This window comes from Psittacula echo, assembly GCF_963264785.1.
Source record: "Psittacula echo genome assembly, chromosome: 11".
Lineage (NCBI taxonomy): Eukaryota > Metazoa > Chordata > Aves > Psittaciformes > Psittacidae > Psittacula > Psittacula echo.
This window is the reverse complement of record NC_137746.1, coordinates 14,571,043-14,584,040: the sequence shown is the minus strand read 5'-3', so window position 1 is coordinate 14,584,040 and position 12,998 is coordinate 14,571,043. Positions and strand designations below refer to the sequence as shown.

General features: G+C 57.7%; 2 protein-coding genes across 2 annotated transcripts in view; both read right to left on the bottom strand.

The window, feature by feature from the left end:
• Positions 1-12,998, bottom strand: part of LOC308225799 (protocadherin gamma-A5-like) — a gene marked incomplete at both ends in the record, with an annotated part of 78,077 nt that overhangs the window by 26,724 nt on the left and 38,355 nt on the right. The window lies entirely within an intron of this gene.
• On the bottom strand, positions 9,893-12,998 carry LOC308226001 (protocadherin gamma-B5-like; the record flags this gene model as incomplete). The annotated part of the gene is made up of 3 exons (XM_080627287.1): positions 9,893-10,027; positions 10,330-10,503; positions 10,590-12,998. The coding sequence occupies 3 exons, from the start codon at positions 12,996-12,998 to the stop codon at positions 9,893-9,895; spliced, it is 2,718 nt and encodes a 905-aa protein (XP_080483413.1).

Below are 12,998 nucleotides of genomic sequence, written 5' to 3'. Positions count from 1 at the left end.
GGCATCCTCCACTTCCACTCGCAGTACACAGTGGCCCTCCATCTCTGGGACCCCTCCGTCATGGGCTCGCACATAAATCTCATAGAAAGGTGATTCCTCAAAGTCCAGGGCCCCACTTATCCGGACCTCCCCGCTGCGGGGATCCAGGGCAAAAAGCCTCCGGACTGAGTCAGAAGTGTGAACCCCAAAGGAATACTGTATCTCCCCATTGGGACCCTCATCAGGGTCAGATGCATTGAGACGGAGGAGCAGGGCCCCCACAGGTGTGTTTTCTGGGACTTGCACCTTATATGTGGCACGGTCAAAGGTGGGTGCATTGTCATTGACATCCAGGACCAGAACTGTTATCTGTGCCATGCCCGAGCGGGCTGGGCTTCCCCCGTCCATGGCTGTCAGCACCAGCTGCAGTTCTGGCTCCTCTTCCCGGTCCAGGGCACGCTCCAGCACCAGCTCCGGGAAGAGTTTGCCATCCTGCTGCTGCTTGACATCCAGGGAGAAGTGGGAGTTGGGACTCAGCCGGTAGGAACCCACAGCATTGATGCCCACATCGGGGTCCTGCGCGCTCTCCAGGGGGAAGCGGGTAGCCACTGTGGCAGACTCAGCGACGCGCAGGGTGCGGTGAGAGGTGGGGAAGCTCGGGGAGTTGTCATTCAGGTCCAGGATCTCCACTTCCAGGCGGAAGAGCTGCAGGGGGTTCTCTGTCACCACCTGCACCGACAGCACGCAGCTGACAGCCGCTCCGCACAGACGCTCCCGGTCCAGCTGCTGGCTCACCACCAGCGCGCCACTGTCCAGGCGCACGGCGAAGTAGCGCTGGCTCTCCTCTGAGCCCAGGCGCAGCCTGTGACCTGGCAGCTCCTCCACCTTCAAGCCCAGGTCCCGGGCCACGTTCCCCACCATGGTTCCCACCTCCGACTCCTCAACCACCGAGTAGTGGATCTGCCCGGAGACCCAGCCCCAGCCGCAGAGCAAAAACAAACTCAGTACTTGCCATTTCCAGGCGGGTCGCTGGCGGCTGACACTTTCCATGTCCGTGCGTGTCCGGCCTGGGACTCAGCAGGCTCTGGGGAGTTGAGAAAAAATCCCTGGGTCTCTCTCTTCCACGGCTTGGAAAACAGCTCCGGGGCTCCGGCAGGCTGCGGCTCCGGCTGTCAGCCTCTGAGCAGAGGGGGTGGGCTGGGGGAGGGGAACTGAATCACAGCCCCAGCGCGGAGGTGGGGGGGGGGGGGGGAAGAGAGAAGCAGATTTCCCCCCCCCCGCTTCAGATCAGCGCCCAATTGGCCGGGAGCTCAGTCCCCTCTCAGCCAGGAGTCGCCCTCAGGAGGTGCGGGAAGCAGGGGCCCGAGTCGGCGGCAACAGCAGGGCTGCCACCCCCGGCCTCCCCTCCACCAGCCTGAGTCACTTGCTCCCACAGCTCACTTCTCGTTCGCAGGGAAACTGCACGTCCTGGCAGCCTGGAAGTTAGGTACAAGCCCTCCCTGTGTGCTCCCCCTTCCACAATGGTGGCTTCACATCGCACCCACAGACAAAGGGCAGCTGTCATGAACACGGGCCAAAGGACTTTTCATGCCTCATGAAAAGGTACTTGTTAGAGCCCTGAAGTTCCAGGGGCTCTTCTCCCACTGCTTTTCTCTCCCTCAGCTAATGCTTTGGCCACTGCCTTCACCCTGTTATTGCCTCTGTAAGTGTGCCACCAGTACCACCATCAGCTAGGAGACCTCTCACCAAGACAGGAACACCCAGCCCTGCCAGGCCTCCATGGGTGTTGGAGGAAAAAGGTGGGAAGGCAGAGCTGGATGAGCCATTTAAAGCCAGAATGCAATTGCTCCTCATGCACACCTGGCTGGATGTCAATTCTTCACCCTGGGACAATGAAGGGGTCAACCTTCACAGTACCTCTCACTGCAAACACACAGAGTCAGGCAACAAGCCCACCAGACCACCACCAGATTACAACGTCAGGTCAGGATGTCAGACTGGAAAAGAGGTCCAAGCATCCCACCTGGCAAACACACTTACTGAAATTCTGCTCTGCAACCAAGCAATCTCCTGGAGGGCAAAAGCAGGGTTCTCAGCCTCCCCTGTGGGAGGCATCACAGTAATTTCCCCGTCTCCCTGTCTCAGAGGATGATGGCAAGCTACAGTGTGTTAGCTCAGTTCACATCCCTGCAGAAGCCTTGTGCAGATATTCCCTGGAGTCCTGTCCTCGGTGCACTCAAGTCCACCCTGACCCCTTTCAGTGCACATAGATCCTGGGGGGCTGGGGTCCACAGCAGTGCGACAGGCAGGGGACTCAGCTCCTGCCTGGGACCCTGCCTATCCCCAGTGCCTGGGCACCAAGGGGACCTGGGGGAACAGGCAAGAGAGGCTGGGAACACTCATGCACGGTGCACCGTAACAGGGACATCATCCTTCTGCGACAGGGCAGAGGCGGCGGAGATGCTCTGCAGCCCCCCCCCCCCCCCAGTCCAAGAGCCACGGGGCGGCACAACGCTGCTGCCAGTCAGGGAAAGACAGAGAAAGGAACCTCCCAATTAGTACAGAACAAGGCCCGAGTCCCACCTACCGCCTGCTTCGGAAAGGAAGGGGGGGAGGGGGGAGGGAAGAGAGAAGGCATTCTTAAAGGGCCAGCGCAGCAAAACGCTAGACAGGTGGATTCCCTACGTCCAGAAACCAATACCTGCTTAGATGTATTCGTTCCCGGAGGGCTTCTGATGGTGCCACCAGCAGGTTTCAGTAACCTTGACCCCGGGATGTGCCCTGTCCCCATCCCAGGCAGAGTCCAGGCCAGCACACGTAGGTGACAGACATTGCCACTGGCAACACAGGGTGCTGCGCCCCTGGAAATGGGTTTGGTGCTGCTGCGGTGCCTCAGCAGAAGCCTTCTACGAAGGGCTACGAAGCAGGTTCTGAGAGAATCCACTCAGTGTCCCAAGGTGGCTCAGTCACCAAGGGGCTGGAGCAAGGGACAGGCTTCACAAGGGGGATCCTGCTGTTGCGTGTGTCTGCCAAAGCCTGGGATGGAGATGGTGGCGAGGCAGGAAGGGAATGGGATGTCTCGGATAGAGGAAATACCCTCTTCCAGAAGGCTCAGCTGTAGAAAGGTTCTGACCAAAACAACCCAGGGAGCTGAGAGATCACTGGAGATGCTGCAGGGCAGGATCCCTCAGGGCAGGACATGCCACCTGCCACAGATGGGGCCAGCACCATCCCCACTGCATTGGTTTTGGGATCTGGCTGTTGCCCTGCAGAGCAAAGAGGCATAAAGCCTTTGCAGGCTTGACATGGTCCGTGGCACTGGGCTGGACCTTCTGTCACCACAGAGACTGCAAATCCAGGGCCCAGTGCCAGCTGGGGCTCGAGTTACCACCTGTCCATTATCACCTCCTTCCTAATCATTTACTGTCCCCAGCCGCAGAGGCATCTTGCCAGGACCCTCTGGTGCAGGGGACATCCTTGTCCCCAGCTGCAGCACAGCCCACACAGTGCAGAGGAACACTTGCTCCTGCAGCTGCTGCAGCCATTCTCATCTGTCAGAAATCAGAAGTGCTGAGTCTGAACAGCAACACAAGGTGGGGGGGCAGAGAAAAAAGAAAGCCATAAAAATAATTCTGAGAGGTTTCTGCCTCCGTCTGTGATTTGGCCGCAGTGAGCAGGCGGCACACGCAGCCCCACACCCATGCACAGCTTCCTCTGCACCTCACTTCCTTCTGCTTTAAGGAACCGGTCACTCCTACTCACAGCCTCCCGAGAAGGGACACATTACTGGCACCAGCCACCTCGGAAACCCATGAGATGCCTCCCCGATTCCACTGGATCCACCACCCAGCCTCATCATAGAGGATCAAAGCATTGCTATAATTGAAAGCTCTCAAATTAAGATGCACAATTGCCAGCAGGGAAGAAGCACAGAAGCTGCCTGCCATGCGCAAATGCCTTCCTGGCTGCTGTTTGCTCAGTCAGGATATTAGACATCACCCAGAGCCAGCATATTACAAACCAGACAGGGCTTGTAATAGGGTTGTTAAAACAACACCTGCGTGGAAGGCTCACCATCCTGCTCAGAGCTACAATCCAGGATGATGGAGCCCTGCAAGCTACTGGGGCAGTCTGCAATGCCACCCCCCAACACTGAAGTCAATATCATCACGAAACTTCTACAGAAACAAAATCGAAACCATCAGGAGTCAAACATAAAGCCAGACATGGATGGGAACGACTGCTCTGTGGCCACAGTCCATCAAACGGAGGAACCAGCATTGTCCTGTGGCTTTGCATGCTACACCGTGGGAAGCAACACCTGGTTTTCCAGTAGGATGGTGGCTCCCAGCCCCATTTGCACCACCATCTCCTCATCCCACACCAGAGCGTGACGCAGAGTGGCTGTGTTCCCCTCCCAGCCCCTGACCCCACCAAGTACTCCCCTCGGCTCTCATTTTGCAGAGGGAAGAATATGCCATTAGCAGCAAACTTTCTGCCAAGGATTTGCAAGTTGTTGCAAGCTGACCTCAGCTTCCATCGGTTACTCATGCAAGGCGTACCCAAAACTGCATCTGAAAGACCTATGTTTGCTCACCTGAGCAAACTGACTCACTTGATCCTGCTCACCACAGTGCAAATGTAATCAACACTCAAGATGGCTCATTTGACTCCAGAGAAGACCTGTTTAGCTACTGATAAATGCTCTTCAGAGGCACGACGCAACTGGATATTCTCCCCAACCCTAATCCACTATCATATGCATATGGCACAAGTGAACTACGGCTCTGCCCAGCACTCAGACACTCCAAGGAAGGAGCTACATTACCTCGGCAGGTGTGGGGAGACGGCTTGCAGTGCCCACGATCTGATGGTACAGCCCTGGCTCACCATTCCTTATGGTGCTCTGGCGGCTCCCCAGGGGGCTGGAAGAGAAGGGCTTTTTACACAGGACATCACTCTGGCGAGAGTCTGTGGTGAGATAGACCTGGTGGTACAAGTTGGGTGGCATGAAGCCACCCCGCACAGCATCAATGTGGTGGAAGGGCCCAGGTGTCCTGTACAGGGTGCTCCTGGAACTGTTGTACAGCTCCTTGGACTGCCTCCACTTGTAGCACTTGAAGATGCCTACTGACAACATGGTGATGAAGAAAGCTGCTGACACTAAAATCACAGCCAGGATGAGATAGAAGGTCACATGCCTCTTGGGATCGTTGGCAGGTGACACTTCAGTGAGGTCAGTGAGCACCTCCTTGACCATCTCAGCCACAGAGATGGAGACAGTGGCAGTGGCAGACAGCACAGGCTCCCCATGGTCTTTGAGCAGGATGACTAGTGTGTGCTGGGGAGCATCATCATCCCGGAGCTGACGGGCTGTGAAGATCTCCCCGTTGTGCAGCCCAACTGAGAAAAGGCTAGGGTCAGTGGCCTGCAACAGGGTATAGGAGATCCATGCATTGTATCCTGCATCTGCATCCACTGCCACCACCTTGGTGACCATGTGACCAGCAGGAGTGCCTGGTGCCACCACATCAGTATAGGTGGCATTGGTGTTGGGATGAGGGTACAGCACAGTTGGGGCATTGTCATTGAGGTCAGTGACAAACACACTGACTGAGACATTAGTGGCCAGAGGTGGAGAGCCACCATCCTGGACCTGCACAGTCATGCTGAACTCCACCTGGTCCTCATGGTCTAGGGACGTGAGCAGGTAGAGGGTGCCATTCTCCCGGTTGACAGAGAAGAGGTGGCCTACATTGGAGTCACCCTGCAAGAGGGTATACAAGAGATGGGCATTGCGCCCAAGATCTGGGTCTGCGGCAGTGACATTAAGAATGGGAATGCCAGGCATGTTGTTCTCCAGCACATACACGTCGTAGGAGTCCTGTGAAGACTTGGGCGCATTGTCATTGACATCTGATACCTGCACCAGGATCTGTTTTACCACAGACAAGGGTGGTGAGCCCGAGTCCTTTGCTGTGACAGTGATGTTATACTCTGATGTCTTTTCCCGGTCCAGAGCTGCTTTTGTTTTCAATGTGTAGTAATTTTTGAGGGAGGAGCTGAGCATGAATGGGATCCCAGGGGAAATGAAGCAGTTCACCAGACCGTTGTCATGTGAGTCCAAGTCAGTTACACTCAGCAGAGCTACGACCGTCCCCGGGGTTGCATCTTCAGGCACAGGGCTGTACACAGAAGTCACTGTCACCTCTGGAGCATTGTCATTCACATCTAAAACTTCCACCAGCACTTTGCAATGAGCCACACCAGGAACAGCACCCTTGTCTTTAGCCTGTAAGTAAATCTCGTACAGCTTTGTTTCCTCATAGTCCAGCTGTCCCTTGACCCTCAACTCCCCTGTGGCCGAGTCCAGAGCAAAGAGTTCTCGTACCTTGGCGGGTGTGTGGCTGCTGAAGGAATAGATGATGTCTCCATTGGGCCCATCATCGAGATCGTATGCACTGATCCTGGCAACCAGGGTACTACTGGGTGTGTTCTCCCTCACGCTTGCCTTGTAGGTGGATTGGTTGAAGACCGGGGCATTATCATTGGCATCCACGACATCAATGTGGATCTGCACGTGGGCCGACCGTGGTGGGCTGCCTCCATCCAGGGCGGTCAAGACCAAGTGCAACTCCCGTTGCTCCTCCCTGTCTAGCTCCTTCTCCAGCACCAGCTCCGCGTACTTGCTGCCATCCACCCTCGTCTGCACGTCGAGCACAAAGTGGGGGTTGGCGCTGAGCTGGTAGGTCTGCAAAGAGTTAATTCCCACATCGGGGTCTTGCGCGCTCTCTAGCGGGAAGCGAGCTCCTGCAGCCACCGACTCGCTGATTTCCAGCCTCGCCTGGCTGCTGGGAAAAACCGGGTCGTTGTCATTGATGTCCTGGATCTCCACGGTGCCGCTGTACAGCTCCAGCGGGTTTTCTACCACGATCTCAAAGCTGAGGGAGCAGGGAGAGAGCGCTCCGCACAGCTCCTCCCGGTCGATCCGCTCGCTCACCAGCAGCGCGCCACTCGCCAGATCCACCCCGAAGTACTTCTTGCTGCCGCCGGACACCACCCGCAGCCGGCGTCCCGGCAGCCGCCCCAGGTCCAACTCCAAGTCGGCTACCACGTTTCCCACCGCGGAGCCTCTCCGCGCCTCCTCGGGAATCGCATAGCGAATAGCGGCGGAAACCCAATCGGAAACGCCGAACAAAAGCAAGAGGCTCAATACCTGCCTCGTCGTCACCCCGCGGCTCCTTACAGCAACGCCGTTCATCGCACAGGACGGCCGCGCTCACCTCTTCGTCCCCCCGCCCCGGCTAAAAATCCTCAGCTCGCCCCGTCATGCCGCTGCCCAGCGCGCCCCGGGAAGCGGCGGCGGCAGGAGGACGGGCATTGCTTTCCGGGCTGCGCCGCGACTCCCTCCCGGGCTCCCTCTGAGATCGTCTGCGCCTCATCCCGGCTCCGAGCGGGGCCGGGCCGGCAGATCCCCCCCGCTCCACCATTGGCCGACAGCGGCACACACAGTCCCGGCCAATAACTGCACGGAGTGCAGGGCTACCGGAACCCTGCCGAGGGGCAGCGCCCGCCGAGAGGGAGCGCGGCGGCCCCGGCCCGAAGGCAGCAGGGCTCCAGCCCGTTGACCCCGAAGGGAAAGAGCATCCCTGCAAGAAACCCGGTTGATAAAGACAGCCAGGCTGGGAGAGGCAGTGTAGAAGGGGCACGGGGACTGCTACGTGCGGGAAGGAAGGTGTAAGAGATAGTGGAGAGGATGACGCCAGAAAGAGAGGGTTGGAAATGGGGGAGGGTGGGGTATGTCCCGGGAAAACCTCGCTGGAAAGAAGCAGCAGGAGCAGGAAGGGGAGGTGAAGAGGATCGGCCGGGGCACACAGGGCGCCGGGGAAACCCAGCTCCATGTCCTTCGGGACCTTCAGAATGCCGGTCCTGCCACCCAAGGGTCAGACCCTTCCTGATACCCCACGGCGTCGCGCCTTTGTGCCACCAAAGCAGCGCCGCCGGCAAAACGACACAGATTTAGTGCTGCCGAGTGATGAGCAACTGCTCCGTCTGCAGCACAGTCACCCCGCAGGGCAGCTCCTGCTGCGAGGTTCGCAGGAGCACCTGGGACCGGCACCTCCTGTACCCCCCACAGGCACTCCCTCCATGCCCCGTCACTGTCCCCGCATGCATCTTCCCCGACAAATCGTAAAGTTCTCTGTTTATTACGCCCTCCTGCTTTCGCCACCTCTCAGCTTGCTCCTTGGTACCTGTTTCCACCAGCCAGACGCAGGGAAATCACGGTCTGGTTCGCCGGGATCGGAAGCGGTTCCCGTTCCCGTAGAACAGCAGCCCAGCAGGTTCACGGCACCGCGTGAACCACGGCACCAGCAGCACCTGGGCAAGAAACAGCCAATTCCCGGGATGCCATCCTGCGGTTGGGGTTGTTGCTGTCACCAGTAACTCGTGATACGACGGGTTTTCCGACGTTTTGAGTGCTCACACGAATAAAACTACCGTAATTTCGGGTTTTGTTTTTTCATCACCTGAGTAACTGCTCAGCTATCACAGTGGGAAAGGGACAAGGAAGCTTGATAAGGGAGCGCCAGAACAATGTCAATGGCGTCTGTGGCCAAGAAACAGCGTCCAAGAGTCTTCCCACAGCCGAGACAGATAAAGAAAGGATAGCGATGTCTGGGAAATAATTCGGGCTGCAAAGGAGCTCCCAGGAGTTCATTTGCAGACCGAGAGAAAGGACAAGGCTCTCCTGCAAACCTGGTTCGGAAACGCGGTGGCTGGATTTCTGTTACCCCACTACTTGTCATGGCTGCATCGTGGAAGGGCTGTAATTAACCCAAACCAACGTGGGAGACACGACACAGAGACCTTGATTCTATTCTCGCTCCGTACAGCCCTGTCACCTGCCGTGAGAGGGCAGGATCCGCCCACAGACGCAGTATCAAACGAGTTGGCACAAAGTTTCCTCTCTACATGCTATTTCCTTTCCTACCGAATAAACCCTGCGAGTGATAAATCCTATCAGGGCTACTTAGCATTCTTATCACCAGTCCACAGAATGTGATAAAAGTATAGGCATCACGCCGGTAATATCGAACGTTAGTCATCTAACGCTGTATTTTAATAGAATTTAATTTCGGAGCAATTTAAAGACTGAGAAAGAAAATTATATGCTTTAACCACAGCAGCTGCATCGTGCACGTAAGTACATGTTATTTCCCTCTATCCTTTTTGGAGCGCTTCTGTAACACACCATCTCTGGAGGCTCACAATGCTTTGAGCGGATTTCTCATAGGTCCTTATGCAACGAAATCCCTATTACTTTTCTTACATATAATCTAAAAGTAGAAAATCCGCAGCTTGCTTAGAGGCAAGTTTTGAAATAGCATTCAGCCACCAGTTTTCTCTGAAATAAGCCCTGAATCTTTTTTCCCAAGCACTGCCCATTTCTTGTTTTCCCTAAATACAGTTTATTTTGTCTACCACGAGTACCATAACTCTTAAGGAGTTCTCTTCATGTGAGTGCACACACAACCCCTATTCAGAGTACCTCCTCCACTTAACCCCAGCAATAGCAGAACGGCCAAGCAGCGGGGAGCTGAGTACAGCAAAAATCTCAGGAAAGGCATGGAAGACCAAACATTTCCATGTATTTCAGCTGATCTGCAGACATTAAGTCTCCTTTACTTTGACAGGAAGCCCGAATATTGAAAGCGATGCTTCACTGCTCCAGAAATGAAATTGCTCCAGATATTGTTCCATTGCTCTCACCATTTGGAGAGAGAAATGGAAACGTGGCACAGTTTAAGGGGGAAAACGCCGTTTCCCTGCATCAGGAATTCCTTCGGGGAGGGGTTCAGGCCAAATCCCAGCCAAAGCAGCTCAGTGGTGTTATTCCCGGCTCTGCCGGGGCTCAGGAGAAGCCGGTGGCAGCAGCAAACCCAAAGGATTTTCTGCTCTGCTCCGGGTTCAGAGCTACAGTGAGGCACCAGCCCCGGATCTCCAGACGGCGGGGATATGGTAAGTCACGGGTGTACACAACATCTTCCTTTTGAGGGGTTCAGAGTATGAAAGAAACACCAACAAACAACTAAAGAACGAGTTGGAAAAAACCGGGATCAGAGTTGCTGCCTCACTGAACGAACACGCCAGGATAGGTCACACATCGTTATCACAGGAAAATACTCAGATCTGGCCGCGATAACAAAGGAAGCACTCACTACACGAAGACGAAAGGGCTGCCTCAGCCTAAGACCTCAAGACATTTTTGACCCCGCTCCGCCCCGCATCCCCTCAGCACCCAGGCTCGTTGAAACTTGCGCTAAGAGTAAGACAGACAAACAGCAGTACTGACAACATTGCGTTGCGCCTCGGGGCACAAACGACAAATCGTGGACGAGACTGGGCAGGTAAAATGGAGAAGTCAGGGGCCCATGTGCCCCCCAAACCTTGCACAGACGCTCCTGAGCTATTGAGCAGTGCTCCCGAAGGCGACGCTGAGCTCTGCCGGTTGCCCACCCATCTCTGAGGGGAGAGCAGGGGAAGATAATTCACACAAGCCCGAAGATTCACACAAGCCGGCAGAGAGGGATCCCAGGACAGAAACTCACCTGTGCCGAGCTCCCAGGGCTAGGAGGGTCTTTGCCAGAGTCAGCTCCTGAGCCAGGTTCCCCAGCTAGGAGACGGTCAGACAGCGCTGCTGCCGCTGGTCTCAGAAATGTAAAATCCTTCTGTCCCGACTCGGAAGCTAAACACACCTCATAGGAGTAGGGCAAGGGCAGAGTGCTGTTGCAGTAGTTGTACGGTGCTTTTGAGCCCAGGGTGGAATACATTTCTTTATCAGAAGTAATAAAAACGGGAGGGCTCTTCGACCTTCGGCATTTAAAGAACAACATCAAAATGACTGTGAAAACGAATAACAAGCACACGGCAGCGAGTGCCACTACAAGAATGAGATTTAGATCAGATGTCAGCTCGGACACAGCATCTCTGTCGCTCAACTCCGGCAGCGCCTCCTGCAAGCTCTCGGCCAGCACCACGTGCAGCGTGGCTGTGGCCGACAGCTCCGGCCGCCCGTGATCCTTCACCACGGCCACGAGCCTCTGCTTCGCCGCGTCCCTCTCCGACACGGCCCGCGCCGTGCGCACCTCGCCGCTGTGCAGCCCCACGCGGAACAACGCCGGCTCCGGTGCCTGCACCAGCTCGTACGACAGCCAGGCGTTGCGCCCCGCATCTGCGTCCACCGCCACCACCTTGGCCACCAGGTACCCGGCCTCAGCCGACCGCGGAACCACCTCAAACGGGGCCGCGGCCGCTCCTGCGGCCGGCACGGGCCACAGCACCCGCGGCGCGTTGTCGTTGCGGTCTAACACGAAGACGCGCACCGTCGCCGTCGAGCTCCGCGTCGGTTCCCCGCCGTCCTGCGCCCGCACCACCACCGCGAACTCGCGGCATTCCTCGTAGTCGAAGGAGCGCTGCGCGTACACAGCGCCGCTCTGCGCCTCCACCGACACGTACGGCGCCGCGCCCACGCTGCCGCCCTCCAACGAGTAGCTCACGCGCCCGTTGCTGCCTGCGTCCGCGTCCCGTGCCCTCACTCGCAGAACTAGCGCCCCCGCCGCGTTGTTCTCTTCCACGTAGGCGCTGTAGGCGGCCTCCTCGAACACCGGCGCGTTGTCGTTCACGTCCGACACCTCCAGCACCAGCGCCGTGCTGCTCGAGAGCGCTGGGCTGCCCCGGTCCCTCGCCACCACCGTCACCCGGTGCTCGGACGCCTGCTCCCGGTCCAGCGCGCTCGCCGTCACCACCTTGTACGAGCCGCCCGACGACGCCACAAGCGACAGAGGAGCCTCGCCAGACAGTTCGCACCACACCTGACCGTTCTCCCCGGAGTCCGGATCCTTCACGTTCAGCAGTGCCACAACCGTTCCGGCCGGAGCGTCCTCGGGCACAGGACTCGACACCGACAGCACCGTGATTTCGGGCGCGTTGTCGTTCACGTCAGCCACCTCCACCTCCACCTTGCAGTGTGCTACCAGACCGCCCCCGTCCCTTGCCTCCACGGCCAGGCTGTAAGAGCGCGTGTCCTCAAAGTCCAGTGTCTCCTGCAGCGTGATCCTCCCGCTCTTCGCGTCTACCGCGAACTTCTGAAGCACCTTTGCCGGTGTTTCCCCGAAGCCGTACGTGATGCGGGCGTTGCTGCCTGAGTCGGCATCGGAGGCGGAGACGTTCAGCACAGTCGAGCCCGGCAGCGCATCCTCCCGCAAGCTCACTCGATACCGCTCCTGCGCGAACACGGGGGCGTTGTCGTTGGCATCGGTGACGTTGATGCAGAGCTGGGCGGTGCCGCTCCGGGGCGGGTCTCCGCCGTCCACCGCCGTCAGCACCAGCCGCAGGCTCTGCTCTCTCTCCCTGTCCAGGGCCCGGCGCAGCACTAGCTCCGCGAACTTGCTGCCGTCCGGGCTCTCCTTCACCTCCACTGCGAAGTACCCGTTGTCCTCCAGCTCGTAGCCCTGCAGCGAGTTGCTACCCACGTCTGCGTCTTCCGCCGTGCCCAAATAAAACCGGGCACCAGGAGAAGTGAGCTCGTTGATCTCCAGATGCAAACTGTCTCGCAAAAACCGTGGAGCGTTGTCGTTCACGTCCTGGATGACTACGTCAACGTGGAAAACATTCAGCGGGTTCTGCACCACCGCCTCGAAGCTGACGGAGCAGGACACCGACTCGCTGCACATCTCCTCCCTGTCCAGCCTCTCGCTCACGTACAGGTTCCCGTTCTCCCTGCTCACGGTAAAGTATTGCTTCGCGGCGCTCAGTCGCAGCTTGCGTGCCGGCAGCTCTGCCGGGCTCAGCCCCAGGTCCCGCGCCAGCGGCCCCACCAGTGAGCCTCTGCCCAGCTCCTCGGGGATGGCGTAGCGGAGCCGCTCTGGTGCCGCCCGGCAGCACCAGCACAGCAGCAAAGCTGGCAGCAACACCCGGCCAGCTGCTGGCCGCTGGCTCTGCCTCTGCCTGCCCGCCAT